Raw genomic sequence first — 20730 nt, forward strand, 5'->3', positions numbered from 1 at the left:
GTCCAGCATAAAGTAGTGACAGAAACACTGAATACAGCAGCCTGTCAGTCAGTAATGTTTAGTAGTCTAGGAGAACTTACAGGTTATACTTGCGGCGTGCGCACCCAGTGCTGCACCTCTTGTGTCCAAAGATATGCGCGCACCCCGCGCCCTCCAGCCGGTGAAGGACCCATTTCTCCCAATGCACAGCAATACGGTGAAATGTGTCAATCATCACGTGGAGTGCGGGGAGAGCGTGAATATCACACATATAATTGGACCCAAGAGCTGCAGCGCTGGCCGCGCACCGCCAGTATAAAATGTACATTTTCCTAAACTACTGAACAACTAAGTGAGAGACTGCTAAAATGATCATGTCTGTCACTACTTTATCCCTTAGACAGGGCAACATAAAAACCTGACAGATGCTCTTTAATGGGACTGCTTTTTGCTAAACTATTTGAAAGCAAAGGGCCCTTAGTTGGTTCTTGCACGTTGGTTCTCTACTGTGTGTGTGTCCGCCCCTGATAAATATATAACACAATATACCTTTATTTTTCTATGCCTCTGTGTATGAGCAAAAGTTTCCAAAGTAAAGATGAGTAGAACTTTCTAACTTACTGTTCCCAAAGCTGTGGATGAATTGGAGTGGGTGTAATTGCATACTTACCATAGAACAGTCTGTATGAACAGGCCACAAGTTTGCAACTTTTACTTCAAGTTAGGGAGGATAACCTTAAACTAAACTTTTAGGACAGTGAGGCAGATTTACTATTGGTGCTGCAGCAGAATTCTGGCCTGAGTTGCACTTTCTTTTTGGCGCAAATCATTTTCAACAAATTCATCAATGAAATGCACCAAAAAGAACATGTTTGCAACTTGCTGGCCAAGGGGGCCTGGCTTAGTGGTCTAAAGTAAGCCAACCAGGAGGTGGTATAAAGTTAGACAGAAGTGTCTAAACATGTGCCAAATTCATCATCCAGAATGAGCCACTGTGATAAATTTGCCGCATTTAGTCTAATTCTATGGTGTCTAAATTTAAGACAGTATTCGTAAATCTGTCACTTTTTTTTCTCAAATCTGTTTTTATTTGAAACAGGGGCACATTAGCCCAAAATTCAAAGACAAATGAGTTACAATATAGTACATAAAGCTTGTAATACAAATGTCATAAATGTTATACAAAATATACATAAAGGAGGAAATATACAGTGACAAGAGTGGCAATAAGCATCATATTGCATTCTCAACCCAGTTACAATAGAGTAACAATATCAGCAATGAATCTCATGAGCGAAAAACATGTATCCAGTGGACCTGTTTAACTAAAGCAATACTTATAATTTAGTGTTAAGATGTAACGGATGGCCGACGGGTGCTTCGGAAGTCACACCAAGGTTTCCATAATTTCATGTATTTGACATGGCTTACCATCTCCCAACTGGCCAGCTCCTCCAATCTCGAGGTTTGGGTTACTTTATCAATCCACTGTTCCATAGTGGGAGGGTCTAAATCTGTCACTTTTAATGGCAAAATTAAGTACAACATACAGCGCTATTCTTGCCATCAAAACTTGTCAAATATCCATCATAGAAACCCATCACAGCGCTATGGCTTCTGTTATAAACGGAAGCCATGAAGCTAGTGTGAACATAGCCTTAGTTCTGATCTGGAATCTGCTGTATTGCATGCAGGTCACGACCATACAGTGGGAAAACAGCAGATACACCAAGTTTCTGTTGTACAGACCCCCTGAACTGGAGTTTGAGGATGCTAAATGTCGCTTCCACGTCCTTGTCAGAGGACCATTGAGATGAAAGGGGCATCATTTGTTAAGAAAAATGCTGTGAGTATTTGTACAACCGAATGGGCACTGCCACCATGCTGCTGATCATGCTGCTGATCATGCTGTAGGTGTCGGAGCATGATGAGCACAATTGTCCTCCCCCCAATTTCATTCTTGTTTTGTTTTATACTCTTTTTTTCATTGTTCGATTTGATAAACTAATCACAAAAAAAAGAGAAGATTGTGATGCATGAAAATTCTCTTTATTAAAATAATAATTATCAAACACAATTTTAAATATTTTGTGATGAAACAGAAGTGAAGAAAACTTGTGACAGATCTTAAAAGTCCTATTGTTTACAAGCCATAAGTTAAATTAACATGATATCATAAGCCTCAAAAAGTAGATTCTCTGGTCCAGTTCAAGTATGATTTACCAGTCACAACCTCAGGATTTTAAGGACAGAAATTCCATGAATATCTATTAATAATCCTTTTATAGGAGTGGTTAGAGAGGCAATTATGTATGCAAGACTTATCCAGAGGTACCTAAGAGAATTAGACAGTAGCAATCAAACTCTTCCCCTCATAGCAGCAAAACAGAGATATCTTAATGGGATTGTGTGTTGCTTATTTCTCCAAGTATTCTCGGGTGTAATCAGACGGTGCGGTTAAATCGCATTTTCGCAAAAACCATGCCATTTTGCTGCAGTTTTGCGATCATCGTAGCAATTATCTGCGATTTGATGAGAACAGAGAACACACGCGGGTATGTATATGGCAAAAAGGTCTATAGACACAGGAAATATAGTAAAGCGTATACATTTATTTAAAAAAAAAAAATACTCCACAAAGACAAGATAAAAACACTTAAAGAAAGCTGAATACTGCTATGACTGGTTCAAGTGGGGCATACTACTCTGATAAGCAGTCCAATATGTGATCCTCCCAACAACAAGAACCTACCTCGATAGCCCTCAAGAAATGATAACAAAAAGTAAGGACACAGGTAAGGAGAATATTGCATCAGACCATGTAAATGAAGTCAGCGTTGTGAAGTGTCCTGACAGAGGGGTAATGGAGGTATGAAACGCCCCACTCGTATCGCCACAACGTGGCTTCCTCAGGGGTCAGCGATTTGATCACATCGTCTGATTGAAGGTTGTGGCGATTTAAGTGACACAGCGCCCCCCAGTGTCCATAGTACTAATAACCATTATTAGGCTTCCGATTTATAATATAACTTTGGCTCATTGTTTATTTATTTTAATCCAAATTTTTTTTTCTCAGTCTGTTCCACGTGAACCATACTGCTTAAGTCAAATGATTGTAATATGCGGATTTGATTCAAAGCAGTTTTTTTTATCAGGTATAATTGTGCTCAGAAAGGGTGTTATATGAACCACTCTCACTTCTATACACAGTCAGTGTGTTACCAGTCTCACTGTCATATTCTGGTGACAGGTTTAGGATGACAGATAATTTTGGGTGCTTTCTATCCCTTTCAGTTTACTTACTAAACCACAGTTCCCGCTGTCTCTGTATACCACAGGCACAGGAAACTATAATTTTGTAAATAATCACAAACATAATTTACTCAGTAATGTGTAATTGAAACATCACCAAAATACTGTTTATTAAAGATTAAAATGTATACGGCTTCTAAGGTAAAGAGGTTTACATGTATTTGATCATTCAAGGGGTTGTCCATTGTTAAATAAACTAAGCATAATCATTGTGTAATGTGTTTGTGTATCATTTTACAATGTTTGCAGATTCTCACTTGCTGTCAATGAATGAAAACATTCTGGTTTACACCTAGAGGCTGAAAAACCCAAGCAGACCTAGTTATACTGAGGCGTTGCAAGAAGGTATCAAGTTTAATCCAAGAAAAGCTAAACAGTCTAGACTGCAAGTTTATAGCTCTTAGAGCCTGTTCACATCACCGTTCATTTCCGTTCCGTGGTTCCGTCAGAGGTTTCCGTCGGGTGAACCCCGCAACGGAAAGTGAAAGTGAAAGCACAGCTTCCGTTTCAGTCACCATTGATCTCAATGGTGACAGAAACATCGCTAATGGTTTCCGTTCGTCACCATTCCGGCAGGTTTCCGGTTTTCCGACGGAATCAATAGCGGAGTCGACTGCGCTATTGATTCCGTCATTAAAACGGAAACCTGCCGGAATAGTGAAGGGAAACCATTAGCGATGTTTCCGTCACCATTGAGATCAATGGTGACTGAAACGGAAGCTGTGCTTTCACTTTCCGTTGCGGGGTTCACACGACGGAAACCTCCGACGGAAAGCGAACGGTGATGTGAACAGGCCCTTACTTACACAACTCTGATACATTGTGGCAGACCCTCTGGACAATAGAGAGTTTTGTACTGTTGCATTGCCTAGCTCATAGAGGATTGTCTAGACTGCATACATTGTAGCAATCCCACAGCTGTGAGAAATACTAAAGGGGTTTTCCGAGTTATTAAAAAAATTGGCCAAGGTAGGAGGAATGCAAAAAAAAGCCATTATTCACCTCACAGATCGCCGCCGCTCCGTTCCTCCCCGCTGCTGTTTATTGACATATACCCACATAATCGTTGCAGTCAAGCACTGGCCTCAGCGATCCTGTGCCGTCTGCCCACTAAGGCCAGTGATTGGCTGCAGCGATCATGTGGGTATACAAGCGCATCATCACTGCAGCGGTGTCAATACATAGCGGCAGGGAGGACCGGAAGCTTCCGCGCTGGAACGACGGTATCTGTGAGGTGAACAATGTTTTTTTTGGGTTTTTTTCGCATTCCTCCTACCGTGGCCATTTTTTTAAATAACTCGGAAAACCCTATTAAGTCTGCATGGGGTTTTCAGCCTTCGGATGTAAACAATAATGTTTCCATTCACTTCCAAAAAGTAGAGATGCTGAACAGTGATCAATTAAAAATCAAATTATATTAGACATTTTCAGAACTTTTAATTATACAATGAAAAAGGGGTAATGCCGTCACAGATATTTAGGGCCTATCCACAAGATATGCCATAAATGTCTGATAGAAGACGCTGAGTCCATAACTCCTATAGAAGTGAAATTAGAAAGTCTCTACAGCCGGCGGCCACCTCACCAGACAGGGATCAGGGGATCGCTGTTCTCAACATAGGTGTGGGACTCGCATCTTTCAGACATTTATGGCAAATAAAGTGGGAAAACACTTTTAAGCTTCGTTTATATTAGTCCGGACAATCTTTAATACTATATTTCACTGCGAGTCATTGTCTACATACTTGTTGATTTTCAGTTCACAATCAAGCTGGCACACAATTGTATTGTTATATAAACTTGTATCATTTAATTGGTTGTTTTATTTACTTAAACCTCTTATGTCTGCAGAGAGCTCCATAAACTGTTATGATCTGCAGTGTTTTATTTGCTGTACCTTTCCTTGGCAGATGAAGGTGATCATATAAAGGGAATCTGTCACAGCAGTCAGTTTGCTATATGGTAAAGTCTCACTCTATGATTCAGACGCATCATTGCAGATCCAGAGATCTAATTTTACTCCTTATATCCAAATGGGTTCTTTCATACTTTCCGTGGTTGGGCTTTTATTTATTGGGCAGGCATGCACTTGCATATAATGGAGAACAATGACTCTTACTGAAATACTTACAGATGTTTATATATTTGCATCATGTGTATTACATAAATGTACCTACCATTGGTAATCAACAGTGTAAATGATTTTGCAATGTTTTTCCAATGTACTTGATGAGAGTTTGCTGTTCTCTTCCTTTCATGGAGAGCACTGTTCCTCCGCACACACGCTATATTCACACGACCGGGTGTCAAATAGGCTATGAAAAATGACAGTTTTTCACGGCCGATTTGCACCCGTGCGGGGCCTTTTTCACGGATCCCTCATAGACCTGAGTCTATTGAGGGATCCGGGAACACGTGCAAAAATAGGACATGTCCTATTTTTTCCCGGGCCGTTCACACAGTCTGTTAAAAAAAAAACGGCCGTGTGAATAGCGCCTAAGACATTCATTAATTTTAATGCAGCTATGTGACGTCCGTTAAAAAAAACAAAATGCTGTTGCACTTCCGACTTTCCCTCTCTCATCTGAATAAGCCCTAAAACCTCAACTGCCTCTTGCCATCAATAGTGGACCAAACTGTATGAACCTCCCATTTAGGTCAATAGGAGTTATGTACCATTGTACACAGATCAGAATCTAATGGTGGCTACAGGAAAAAAGGGCCTTAAAGAGACTCTGTCACCACATTATAAGTGCCCTGTCTCCTATATAAGGAGATCGGCGCTGTAATGTAGGTGACAGTAATGCTTTTTATTTAGAAAAACGATCTATTTGAAACCACTTTATGAGCGATTTTTAGCTTTATGCTAATGAGTTTCTTAATGCCCAAGTGGGCGTGTTTTTACGTTTGTCCAAGTGGGCGTTGTACAGAGGAGTGTATGACGCTGACCAATCAGCCTCATGCACTCCTCTCCATTCATTTACACTGCACTAGCGATATAGTTCTATCGCTATGTGCAGCTACATACACAAACACTAACATTACTGTAGTGTCCTGATAATGAATATACATCACTATCAGACTGGACGTGATGTTTATTCAGAATCCTGACACTTCTGAATCTTTTCTGTGAGATTCCAGCAAGGCAAGAGTAATCTCGCGAGATTACGATGTAACCTGTCATTTCAAACGAGATTACGCTTGCCTTACTGGAATCGCTCATAAAGTGGTTTAAAATAGATAATTTTTCTAAATAAAAAGCATTACAGTCACCTACATTATAGCGCCAATCTTCTTATATAGGAGATAGGGCACTTATAATGTGGTGATAGAGCCTCTTTAAACACTCCAAATGTATGCAAATATTTTCTTTTAGAGAGGTGTGTAATTGTAGTTGCACTGTTCTCTTTGTTTTAAATTCCTAAAGCAACTTTGTTATATTGCAATTATTAAGGACACTCCCTCATGTTAAAAGTTTAGCAGTAATCTCCATCACTGCTCATACCAGTGCTGCTCTACATGTAACAAATCTTATATCAGAAAAACTAACACTCTAAACTATAAATTACACAAGCACAAAAATATAAAATTTCAATAAATATTCTTTGTATTTTGTGTTTCAGATAGATTACTGGTGAACCAGATATTTAAAAGTAGTAAAAAGTTAAAATTCACATTATAAATAAGTTATCAAACTTAAAAAGCTTGTTAAAATTGTAATATCTTATATACATATTGACCAGTGAGCTTATCGGAATACATTTCACCATGTCCAGGGTGGGCTAACATGCACATATCAGAAGTGAGCACTACTTTATTTTTAGGGAAGGAATGCTAAGGATCGTCCTTAGGAATCAAATACATTTATTAAATAAAACCCATATTGTGTCACACAGCATGTTTCTAGTAAATGGTGACTGAAAGCTCAGTATAAGTGACGTGGCCTGAACTGTGCACACATTCATACTACAGTCAACTATAGAAGTGTTTTGTATGAAGTGTCAAGAAGCAAATCATTGGTTTGCAAACAGACTACTAGAAAACATTAGCGACCACAATTATTGTTAATAGTGGCCAGTGTTGTGTTTCATTCATTCCCTCTACGTCACTTGCTTATTTTCATAGGAAAACTTGTAGAAAAATAGTGCATTAAAATCATTCAATGAAGTGTGTGAACTTTTCCTGAAATACGGAGAAACACCCTCTGTACAGAGCATGAGAGGGTAAGCTTTACAGCAGATATAATGGAGTCTGGAGATGAGCTGTAACATCACCAGCTCTCACAACATAATCCTGGCCCTCACTCTCCTCTGTCAGCTGTCTACAATTTTCCCTTTCCCTTTTTCAATGTGAAAGCGGCTTATCTTGGCTCAAGCATTATTACTTTCACTTTAGTGATAATGAGGTGATTAAAAGTATTAAAAAAAATCACTTTCTGATGAAAGTGTCTTCTAAAAAAAAAAAAAGTTTCTACTTAGTTTCTCAATGTCGTTCTTAAAAAAATATTATCTTCCTACCCTCTTGTTATCTACCCTTTGTTTACAGCATTAATATAATCCACAGCAATGTACAACCAAAGGGGTAACTTGGCCACCAAAGCTAAAACAGTAAAACGGCCTCCACCTGCCATGTGCCATTTATAATATTCTTCTCTTATGTGACAGAGAAGCCTTCAGGTCCTCTCAGGTTCCAGGGCCCGGGTGCAACTTTTACCTCTGCACCCCCTACGCCCATGTAAACGATCTTATCTAAAATATCTAGATTTGTAACGTCTCTTAACATCTCAGTAATTCTTACGTTTTATTAGTTGCTGTACATATTTTACGAATGTGCATTGTTATTAGTCATTTATTTAGGCTCTACAATGTATATGAAAATTGTTGTAACTACATATCAGGCCCACATTTAAGGGCCGGTTCACATCAGCGTTCGCTTTCCATTCGGGGGTTCCGTCTGAGGTTTCCGTCGTGGAACTCCACAACGGAAAGTCAAACGGAAACCACAGCTTCCGTTTACATCATCATTGATATCATCATTGATATCAAGCTGAGGTTTCCATTTGACTTTCCATTGCGAGGTTCCACAACGTAAACCTCCGACAGAACCCCTGAACGGAAAGCGAATGCTGATGTGAACAGGCCCTACGTTAACTTTCTTGAATTCTGTGCATTACACTGCACGCTTCAAGCTCATAAATATACTTTGACATTTCAGAAGAACTTATAATTATTGTAAGTCTCTCAAAACAAGAACTAAAAACAGCAGTAAAACAGTGCATTGCCGTTCTGAGAATCTGATATAGTGAATGTAACATTTGTAGTAGTAGTAGCATTGTTTCATTAATATTAGAGACATAATCACATTGAAACATCTGAATTCTTTTGTGTTTTCGCTCTGAGGTACTGGTCATAATAATACATTATAATCTGGATGAGTTATAATTCTGTAAGAAAAAATATCCCTGAGAAATCAGAATCTTATAAAATATCCTCAATTGTAAAATATGCATTTACAAACCTAAGGCACACAGGGGCTCATTTCTGCATATTAAAATCTGCAAATGTATGCAAGGCACTATGTTTATAACAACAATTAAGATCACCCATGTTACAGTCTATAGCTTTTTCTATACTATTTAGCATTTCTATTTAAAACATTTGCACTGAAATTCCAAGGATAATTTTTCTTTTCTTGGGGGCAATTTGAACGGTATTTCTTAAATTACAGCTTGTAGTTTTAAACTAGCTATAATGAATCACAAGGAAAATGACTCAGTCCCAGTGTTCTGGACTTGGTTTGGTTTCCTTTATCTATTCTGGGTGCATAAACATAACCTTCCTTACTTCATAAACTGATCATGTAGTCTTCATATGTGAAGAAATGTTTATGAAACCGATCTAACATTGGATGTGACTGCTGCTTCACAGCCTGTATATTGGAGTTATAACTTGGTCTTGTTCTCCACAATGTTTTCTAGAAGGGCTCTTTAACAAGCTGACATTCACAACCCTTGTCCACAAATTTCTTCTTTCCTTTTCCAGAATTATTTCACAATTCAAATGACCTGTATGTCCGTACAGACCATGGCAATAAGTCTTCTACACCAGGCAGCTTGCTAATTCCTCAGGGTTTGCTTTTCTGAAACTGCGGAACAATCCCAACATCTTCATGTGAATTAGTAGTTTCTTTGTCATTCATATCTGGACCTTCTTTAGCCAACCTTGATAAATAACTCTGTGGGAAAAGTAAAAATATCATCAATCTAAGGATAGGTCATTGATGTTATAGTTCCAGAGAACACATAAAAAATATCAATAAAAGAAGGTAACAGTTGAAGTGTAGATCTAATTATTTACCCACTACTGTTATATAATATGGGGTGCATCAAAAGAGGAATAGATGCTCATGACGAGAGCATAGTTTTGGCTCTATATAAATCACTAGTCAGACCACACATGGAATATTGTTCACAATTTTGGAATCTGTGTATAAGAAGGACATGGCTGAACTAGAACGTGTGCAAATAAAGGCGACCAAGGTAATTATGGGAATGGGTGGATTGCAGTACCAAGAAAGGTTATCAAACTTGGGGCTATTCAGTTGAGAAAAAAGACGGTATAGGGGCGATCTAATTACAATGTACAAATATATAACTGGACAGTACAGAGATCTTTCTAATGATCTTTTTACACCTAGGCCTGTAACAAGGACAAGGGGGCATCTCTAAGTCTAGGGGAAAGAAGGTTTCACCATCATCACCACAGACGGGGATTCTTTACTGTAAGAGCAGTCACACTATGGAACTCTCTGCCACAGGAAGTTGTGGTCGTTGATTCTTTGAGCAATTACAAGAAGGACCTTGATTCCTTTCTTGAAAAATATAATATTACAGGTTATGAGTATAAGATTCTGCAGATGGGATGTTCATCTGGGGATTTCTTCTGATTCCCATGTTTTTAGTCGGGGAGAAGTTTTTCCCCTAATGATGCAATTGGCATAAACCTAATGGGGGCTCTGCCTTCCTCTGGATTAAGATGGTAGGATTATAGGTTGGACTTGATGGACCTGTGTCTTTTTTTTTCTTTCAACCTCATCAACTATGTAACTATGTATATGTTATGTTAGTCTCTAAGCCTGCCACAACGCCATAAAATGCTCTTTATTCTATGATTCTGCACAAATCGTTTTAGTAGGATATAATCAATGTATTCTGCACTACATGAGGTTATTGCCATTTTTCTTCATAAATGTTATCCTCCTGAAATGAATCTGTATATCTTAATTTTGTAGCTCCCTCTACATGTTTACAGTTGATTGGCCCAGTCCATAATGTGATCTCACGTAAACTGCAAAACTGAAGCCTTAAGGCCCCATGCACACGACCGTAAAAAACCTCCGTTTTTGCGGACCGCAACTGCGGTCCGCAAAAACGGAGTCATTCACTTTCATTGAACACTGACACCTTTCCGTAGCACTATGGAAGGGTGTCCGTGCCGTGGAAATGTTCCGGGAATTATGGAACATGTCCGTTCTTTCGCATTTTGCGGGCCGTGCTCCCATACTTTGTATGGGAGCACGGCCCGAAAATGCGGCTGTCAGTCAGCGGCCGGCCGTGCCCGCAATCGCGGGCCGTGATTGCTGGCACGGTCGTGTGCATGGGGCCTTAGACTCATTCAGAGACAGACAGACGCCAGCACAGAAAAATTTGTCGGCTGATTGCATCCTTTTATACCAATATAAAAATAGTAATTTGTCAGCAGCACATCTCCCCGTGTAAGCAGGATATACTGTGGACAATATGCAAACTGTATAGGGACGAACAATCATATTACTGATCGTTTGTCCCCATACTCCTGATCATTTAATAATATAAATGGAGAAAACGACTGCAGATCGACATGCTGTTAATGTTGATCAGTGCACGTTATCAGGCAGAAAATCTGCCCGTGTAAAACCACCTTGAGGAGCAAGCAAGAAAATGTTCTTGTCTCAGATGTCTGAACAATATATTATTATTAAAATACTGTACGAGTGAGGTTCACATGCTGCAGATTCTTTCTGCATGAACTTACATGCTGATTTTGATCTTCTCATTTAAATACAATCCGTGGCTAATTCACAGAAAATTTGCGGCGTAACCTCAAATCGGCATGTGAATGGGGTTTTCTAAATTATACTAAACTTAGGGCCTGTTCACATCAGCGTTGCCCTTCCGTTAAGGGGTACCGTCTGAGGTTTCCGTCTGGTTAACCCCTCAACGGAAAGGCAAACAGAAAACTTAGCTTCCGTTTGCATCACCATTGATCTCAATGGTGACAGAAACATTGCTAACCGTTGTGACAGGTTTCCGTTGTTTTTGACGGAATTAATAGCGTAGCTATAGACTGCACTATTGATTCCGTCAAAACAACGGAACCCTGTCACAATGGTGACAAACGGAAACCTTTAGCAAACGTTTCCGTCACCATTGAGATCAATGGTGTGGGAAACTGAAGCTAAGGTTTCAGTTTGCATTTCCATTGAGGGGTTAACCCGACAGAAACCTCCGGAACCCCTCAACGGAAGGACAACGCTGATATGAACAGAACCTTAATTGTACGTTTTGGGTGAAAAATCCACATCATATCAACATGGCCTTACAAATCATAAGCTCTTACAGTACTTATTTCACCCATCTCTAGTTCTATAAACCTGGGTAAAAAGACTTTTTTTTTTTTTTTCATTTCTAATGTAATATTTCTAACTATGTATTAGAATAATTGTGAATAAGAGCTGTCCATTTCCCAGTTAGTGTGCATGCCCACTTGCAGCTGAGGATAGGACCTCCTAGGGTTATCCCAACGGAAGAAATATTTATTTATTTTTAAACCGGGTCATTGTGTTATAGCTTGTGGCTGCCCAGCTGTTGGCATCTGCATATACTACTGTGCACCATTGACTCCATGCATGTCACATGATTACTCTCTGTACAGCCCTGTGGAATATGTTGTCACTATATAAATTAATTAAATAAATAAATGGCTAAGGGCCTGTTCACATCAGCGTTGGTTTCCATTCATGGGTTCCATAGCAGCTTTCCATCGGAGGAACCCATGAACGGAAAGCCAAACGCAAACCAAGGCTTCCGTTTGCATTGATTCAATGGTAATGCCTCCGTTGCAAATGGTTTCTGCTTGGTCCATTCCGTAAGGTTTACGTTTTTTAAGCGGAAACAATAGCATAGTCGACTGCGAAAAAACAGAAACCTTATGGAACGGAGACAAACGCAAACTATTTGCTTTGGAAGCATTACCATTGAATCAATGGTAATGCAAACGGAAGCCTTGGTTTCCGTTTGGCTTTCCATTCATGGGTTCCTCCGATGGAAAGCTGCTACTGAAACCATAAACGGAAACCAATGCTGAGGTGAACAGGCCCTAAGAACCATACTATGTGTCTCTTGGGTCAGAATTGTATAACAAATTCTTGGCAGGGCTATAAACAAAGCTAGACTTTGACCAAGTACAACATCACTGCCACACACTCAAGTTTTTTGTTTGGAAATTTTACTTGTATTTATTAGAAAATAGCTGTAAATTGTTAAAACAATTAACAGCGATTTTAGATTTGTCAAATTCTTTGTAAACAATTTATTTTCTATTTCATATGTAATGTGACTCTGTCACGGTCTGTGGGTATGTGGACACACTAGGCCGCACCGCCGTAGCGGGGAGGCAGCTGGCCAAAAAACAGAGTACCCCAGCAATACAAAGTCCCGCACTGGGATATCTAAATAGTCCAGACAGTGGCCGAGGCTTTGGCACGTGTCACGTTGGGTTCGTGGACCCACTGGGCCGTACCACCTTGACGGTATGGCAGCAGGCCAACAGGGCGCAAGTTAAAGTCTGTAGTTCGTATAGGGTACCTGTGGCAACTCGGATAGTAGCAAGGCAGGCTGGGACTAGGCAGCAGGTAGACGTCAGGCGTGGTGAAGCAGGACAGGCATGGTATACAGCACAGCACGACTTCAGCTTAGCACGGCACTAGCCCAGGATAACACGGGATACAGGAGCAGGGAACACTGGGAAACACTAGGAGACCATTTGCATAGACAAACTAGGGTATGACAACAACGCTCAGTCGTGGAAGGAAGGGGCTGAGCCCTTCTCATAGTCCAGGGTGCTATGCCCAAATTAATCATGAAAGTCCGATTCGCGCGCTGCCCCTTTTAAGAGTGGGCACGAGCCCAGCCGTGGTGAGCGCTGGCGTCTCCTGAGGAGAAGACTGGGGCCAACGCTCGCAGATCCATGGCTGTGGGACGTCAGGAGGTGAGTGAGCCTGACGGCCCGCGGCCATGGGCATGACCGTACCCCCCCCCTCTTACGCTCCCTCTTCTTGGGACCAGAGCGAGAGAGAAACTTCTTCAGAAGGGTAGGAGCATTGAGGTTCTCCTCTGGCTCCCAGGACCTCTCTTCAGGACCAAACCCCCTCCAATCCACCAAATAAAAAATCTTTCCTCTTACTTTCTTGGTGTCCAAGATCTCCTTAATTTCGAAGGTGTCAGAAGCTGGAGGCAACCGCAGGGCTAGGAGTCTTGGTAGAGCGGTTCTGAACCACCGGTTTCAGGAGGGAGACATGGAAGGAGTTGGGAATCTTGAGGGTAGGAGGCAGCCAAAGCTTGTAGGTGACAGGGTTGATCTGCTGCAGGATCTCGTAGGGTCCGAGGAACCTGGGAGCAAACTTGTAAGATGGCACCCTCAGTCGGATATTCCTGGAGAACAGCCAGACCTTCATGCCGGGGAGAAACTGAGGCGGTTCTCTTCTCCTTGTGTCCACCTTCCGTTTCATGCGGTCAACCGCCAGCAGGATGGAGTATCGAGTCTGCTGCCAGATCTGCAAAAAGTCCTTAAAAGCAGTGTCATCCGCTGGTACCTCGGACGTATCAGGCACCGGGAGAGGAATTCGTGGGTATTGGCCATAGACAATAAAGAACGGTGTCTTCCATGTGGACTCGCTGGTATGATCATTGTAGGAAAATTCAGCCCACGGGATCAACTGCACCCAGTCATCATGCTGCTTGGAGAAGAAATGGCACAGGTAGTTCTCCAAGATCTGATTGATACTCTCGACCCGACCATTGGACTGAGCATGGTAGGCTGAAGAAAAGTCCAACTTTACACCTAGGAGTCCGCAGAGGGCTCTCCAGAACTTCGAGGTGAATTAAATCCACCGATCAGACACAATATGCTGTGGCAAGCCGTGCAAGCGGAAGATGTGTTGGATGAAAAGCTTGGCCAGTTGAGGAGCAGAAGGAAGACCGGTCAGAGGAACGAAAATCGGTCCACCACCACCCAGACAGTACTGCATCCCGCAGAGAGGGGCAGGTCAGTGATGAAGTCCATAGCTATATGCTGCCAGGGAGCATCGGGCACAGGCAATGGCTGGAGCAGACCAGCAGGTCTAGAGTGAGCGACCTTGTTAGCTGCACACAATGAACAGGAAGACACAAAGTCCATAATATCTTTGGGCAGCGTGGGCCTCCAGAAATGACGGGCAATCAGATCTTGGGTCTTACGGGTACCTGCGTGACCTGCCTGTCTAGAGGATTGTCCCCAGCGGAGGATTCTCCCTCTGTTAGCAGGGTGCACAAAAGCCTTCCCTGGAGGAATGTCCCCAACTTGCAGGCGGTTAACTGAGACAATTCAAGACGGATCAATAATGTTCTGTGGAATCTCCATGGTGTCTTCTGTCTCGAAAGACCTGGACAAGGCATCGGCCCTCACATTTTTGGCAGCCAGGCGATAATGGAGCTCAAACTGGAACCTGGTAAAAAAAACAGCGACCACCTGGCCGGATGAGGATTCAGTCGTTGGTCCGTTTGGAGATAAGTGAGGTTCTTGTGGTCCATAAATAGGATGAGCTGCGCCCTCTAATAGATGTCTCCACTCCTCCAGAGCCAATTTGATGGCCAGTAGCTCCCGAACCCCAATCGAGCAGTTGCGTTCTGCGGAAGAGAAGAGCTTAGAGAAATATCCACATACCATTGACTTGCCCTTGGAACCTCTCTGGAACAGGGGTACGCCAGCACCGACAGAGGATTCGTCCACCTCCAACGAGAACTGTAGGGAAATATCTGGATGATGGAGGATAGAGGCTGACGTGAAGGCATTCTTCAGGCTATTGAATGCGGACTCTTCCTCAGGAGTCCACACCTTGGCGTTCATGCCCTTCTTGGTGAGGTTAGAGATGGGAGAAGTCAGTGAGGAGAAGTTTGGGATAAACTGTCTGTAAAATTTGGGTGAATTCCAGAAAGCGCTGTATGGCCCTCAGTCCTTGAGGACGTGGCCATTCCAGGACGGACTTTACCTTTTCAGGATCCATCTCGAGCCCTCGATTCGAGACGATGTAGCCCAGGAAGGGTAGAGCATCTCTCTCAAACACGCAATTCTCCAACTTGGCGTACAGACGATTCTCCCTTAACCGCAGAAAAATTAGATGGACATGTCATAGGGTCTGGAGTAAAAATCAAGATGTCATCAAGATAGACCACAACACAAAAATAGAGGAGGTCACGGAAGATGTCATTAATAAACTCGAAGACCGCATAAGCATTACACAGGCCGAAGGGCATTACTAGGTTCTCATAGTGTCCATCACGGGTGTTAAATGCAGTCTTCCATTCGTCACCCCGGCGAATCCGGATTAGGTTGTAAGCCCCACGCAGGTCTAGTTTGGAAAATATCTTGGCACCACGTATACGATCACACAGTTCTGAGATCAGTGGCAACGGATACTTATTTTTCACAGTGATCTGATTGAGACCCCGGTAGTCGATAGAGGGACATAGAGAACCATCCTTTTTCTTGACGAATAAGAACCCGGCTCCTGCTGGAGAGGAAGATTTCCGTATGAAGCCCCTCTCCAAGTTCTCTTTAACATAGGCGGACATGAACTGAGTCTCTGGAAAGGAGAGAGGATATACCCTACCACGGGGGAAGGGATGCACCAGGAATCCGCTCAATAGGGCAGTCATACGCTCTGTGTGGGGGCAGCGTCCCTGCCTCCCTCTTGCTGAAGACATCCAAAAATGCAGAATAATGACCAGGCAATTGTAATGGCCGGGGTAGGGAGACAGACAGCTGAGCCCTAATCTACCCACCACTCAGTCCCTGCCTACTTGCACGACCCGTCTTAGGCGACGGCGTACAACTGGGTGACGGTCCCTACGCTCAATACGTGCACAACAGACAAACAGACAAGGGTACACAGAAGCTAAGGGAAATGGGGCAGTTGCCCACGGCGACACCATGAGCAACAAGAGTAGTGAACAAGCCAAGTCAAACCAGGAGTGTACGAGGTACCAAACGCAGAGCAGAAGCGTAGTCAGTAAAGCCAGGGTCAATTTGAAGCAGACGTCAATAGTGCTAGCAGGAACAGCAGAGCCAGGAAACAAGACAGAATCACAGGCAAAGGAGGAGCAGGAAATTAAGGTATAAATAGACCAAGGGCGGGAGCTAGCTCTGTCTGGCCAGGCTGCGATAGTTTCTCCCACTCCTCAGCCTACCAGCCTGAGTGGTAGAAGATCGAGTCACTCTATCAGACCTAGGAGCAGATGCAGACTGATTAACCACGGGCGTCGACAGAGAAGCTGTGTCTGGCAAATCCTTTACAGTACCCCCCCCCCCTTTTATGAGGGGCCACTGGACCCTTCCTAGGTGGACCTGGCTTATTGGGGAACTGAAGATGGAACCTCCTGTGCAATACCCCAGCGTGAACATCCCGGGCGGGTACCCAAGTCCTCTCCTCAGGCCCGTATCCTCTCCAATGGACCAGGTACTGGAGGGAGCCTTGGACCATCCTGCTGTCCACAATCTTGGCCACCTCGAATTCTACCCCTTCAGGGGTGAGAACAGGGACCGGAGGTTTCCTCGAGGTTGCCAAGGATGGGGAGCAGCGTTTCAGGAGGGAGGCATGAAACATGTCGTGTATTTGAAAAGACTGGGGTAACTCCAGCCGGAAGGAGACAAGGTTAAGGACCTCAATGACCTTGTATGGCCCTATATACCGGGGAGCAAATTTTTTTGATGGAACTTTAAGACGCAATTTTTTTTAAGACAGCCACACCAGATCCCCGACCACAAACAAGGGGTTAGCAGAACGTCTTCTAACTACCTGAGTCTTTTGTATGCTCTCGGATGCCTCTAGGTTCTTCTGAACCTGGGCCAAGACTGTGCACAGTTCCCGATGAACGACATCTACCTCGGGATTGTTGGAACCACCAGGTGAAACGGAGGAGAACCGTGGATTAAACCCAAAATTACAGAAAAAGGGGGAGACCCCCGACGAGTTACTGACCCGGTTATTAAGGGAAAATTCGGCGAGGGGAATGAAGGAGACCCAATCATCTTGACAGTCTGAGTTAAAACACCTTAAATATTGTTCTAGAGACTGATTAGTCCTCTCAGTTTGGCCATTAGTTTCAAGATGGAAGGCCGAGGAGAAGGACAGATCAACCTCCATCTTCTCACAGAAGGCTCTCCAAAACAATGAAACAAATTGTACCCCTCTGTCAGAAACAATATTGACAGGAACCCCATGGAGACGCAGGATGTGTTTGACAAACAAGGTAGCTAACGTCTTGGCATTGGGTAGTTTCTTGAGGGGTACAAAGTGGGACATCTTGCTGAAGCAGTCTACTACAACCCATACCGCCGACTTGCTTTGGGATGGAGGCAGATTGGTGATAAAATCCATGGAGATATGGCTCCAAGGTCTATGGGGAATGGGCAAAGAACATAGTAAGCCCGCTGGTCAGGACCTGGGAGTCTTGGACCAAGCACAAGTTTCACAATCGGCGAGGTAGGCCTTAATGTCTTTAAGCAACACAGGCCACCAATATGTTCTAGAAATAAGGTGCTTGGTACCCAGGATGCCTGGATGGCCAGATAGTGCAGAGTCATGATTCTCCCTGAGTACCCTTAGCCGGAATTGCAGGGGAACAAACAGCTTGTTCTCAGGAAGGTTCCCGGGAGCTGAAGCTTGATCAGCCGCAATTTCAGAGGCTAAGTCAGAATCAACAGAGGATATGATTATACCTGGGGGCAAAACACAAGCAGGATCCTCCTCAGGAGAAGGGCTGGCCATGAAGCTACGCGAGAGTGCATCAGCTTTAATATTCTTAGACCCAGCACTATAGGTGACCATAAAGTTGAATCTAGTAAAAAACAACGCCCATCGAGCTTGTCTCGGGTTTAGCCTCCGGGCAGATTCTAGGAAAACCAGATTTTTGTGGTCGGTAAGGACCCTTACCTGGTGCCTAGCCCCCTCCAGGAAGAGGCGCCACTCTTCAAATGCCCATTTAATGGCTAAGAGTTCGCAGTTGCCAATATCATAGTTACTCTCAGTGGGAGAACTTCCTGGAGAAGTAGGCAGAGGGACGGAGATGGGTGAGAGACCTAGTACCCTGGGACAAGACAGCACCCACTCCCACCTCGGAGGCGTCAACCTCCACGATGAATGGCTCCATTTGGTTAGGCTGAATCAGCACTGGGACCGAGACAAAGCACCTCTTAAGGACCTCAAAAGCCTGCACCGCCTCTGGAGGCCAGTGGAAGAGATCAGCACCTTTGCGAGTAAGGTCCGTAAGAGGCTTAGCGATGACCGAGAAGTTAGCAATAAATCTCCTGTAATAATTAGCGAACCCCAGGAAGCACTGTAAAGCCTTCAGGGCGGCAGGTTGGACCCATTCCGCCACAGCCTGAACCTTGGTAGGGTCCATGCGAAATTCATTAGGAGTGAGAATTTGACCCAAAAATTGTATCTCCTGCACCCCAAACACACGTTTTTCGGATTTAGCAAAGAGTTTGTTTTCCCTGAAGGGCCTGGAGCACATTCCTGACATGCTCAATGTGGGAGGACCAGTCCTTGGAAAACACAAGTATGTCATCAAGGTACACTACAAGAAATACCCCCAGGTAGTCTCTTAAAATCTCATTTATGAAATTCTGGAAGACCGCAGGAGCATTACACAAACTTAGAGAACCATTGGGCCCCCTGAACCTGATTGAAGAGATCAGCAATCAAAGGAAGGGGATACTGGTTCCTTACAGTGACCTTATTCAAGTTTCGGTAATCGATTCACGGCCTAAGACCACCATCCTTCTTCCCTACGAAGAAGAAGCCAGCACCTACTGGAGACGTAGAGGGGCGAATGTAACCCTTGGCCAGGCTTTCCTGGATATATTCTCTCATGGCCTCACGTTCGGGACAAGAGAGATTAAAAATCCTACCTTTAGGGAGCTTAGCTCCTGGTACCAAATCGATTGCGCAATCGTATTCTCTATGAGGAGGTAACACTTCGGAGGCCTTTTTTAGAAAAAATATCAGCGAAGTCCTGAATAAAGTCAGGTAGAGTGTTCACCTCCTCAGGGAGAGAAATAAAATTAACAGAAAAACAGGACGTCATGCATTCATTACCCCATTTAGTAAGATCCCCAGTACTCCAGTTAAACGTGGGATTATGCATCTGCAACCAGGGAAGGCCTAAAACCAAATCGGACGATAATCCCTGCATCACCAGTACAGAACACTGCTCCAAATGAATGGAGCCAACAATGAGTTCAAAAACAGGGGAATTCTGCGTAAAATAACCATTAGCAAGTGGGGTGGAGTTGATACCCACTACCGGGACAGGTTTAGGCAATTCAATCAATGGCATATATAGAGACATAGCAAATTCCACAGATATAATGTTAGCAGAAGAACCTGAATCCACGAAGGCACTGCCGGTGGCAAACCTACCCTCAAAAGAGACCTTAAAGGGAAGCAAGATCTTATTAGGTTTCATATTTACAGGAAATACCTGTGCGCCCAAGCGACCTCCCTGATGGTTACTTAGGCGCGGAACTTTTATGGCTGGAGTAATCTTTCGCCTAGGACAGTCGTTCACTTGATGCTTGTCATCCCCACAGTAGAAGCAGAGACCATTCTTCCTGCGGAGCTCTCTACGTTGTTGGGGAGACACGGAGGCCCCAAGTTGCATTGGTTCATCCGAGTTTTCCGTGGAAGAACGAAGCAACGGAACCTCGGGAGCCATCATGGGGGAGCCAGAGGAGAAGGCACAAAAACGTTCAAGTCTTCGTTCCCTGAGACGTCGGTCAAGACATACCGCTAAAGCCATAACCTGATCTAGAGAGTCAGAAGAGGGATAGCTAACTAACAGGTCCTTCAGACCGTTCGAGAGACCCAATCTAAACTGGCACCTCAAGGCAGGGTCATTCCAGCGAGAAGATACACACCACTTCCTAAAGTCAGAACAGTACTCTTCAACGGGTCTCTTACCCTGACGTAAGGTCACCAGCTGACTCTCGGCAAAGGCAGTCTTGTCAGTCTCGTCATAGATGAGCCCGAGAGCGAAAAAGAAAGGTCAACAGAGGAAAGTTCAGGGGCATCAGGAGCCAA

At 43.5% G+C, this 20730-nt stretch overlaps 1 protein-coding gene and 1 long non-coding RNA gene across 3 annotated transcripts in view; one reads left to right on the forward strand and one right to left on the reverse strand.

Moving 5' to 3' along the window:
- The window catches only part of LOC142663956 (uncharacterized), a 197147-nt gene that overhangs the window by 18182 nt on the left and 158235 nt on the right, over positions 1–20730 (forward strand). The gene's annotated exons all lie outside the window — the stretch shown is intronic.
- Positions 8787–20730, reverse strand: part of RBM20 (RNA binding motif protein 20) — a 242329-nt gene continuing 230385 nt past the window's right edge. Inside the window, exon 14 of the mRNA XM_075842809.1 lies at positions 8787–9525. Within this exon, the coding sequence (XP_075698924.1) occupies positions 9415–9525 (111 nt within the window). The 3' untranslated portion in view covers positions 8787–9414. The remainder of the gene's footprint in view (positions 9526–20730) is intronic.

Source organism: Rhinoderma darwinii, chromosome 11 (genome assembly GCF_050947455.1).
Source record: "Rhinoderma darwinii isolate aRhiDar2 chromosome 11, aRhiDar2.hap1, whole genome shotgun sequence".
Lineage (NCBI taxonomy): Eukaryota > Metazoa > Chordata > Amphibia > Anura > Rhinodermatidae > Rhinoderma > Rhinoderma darwinii.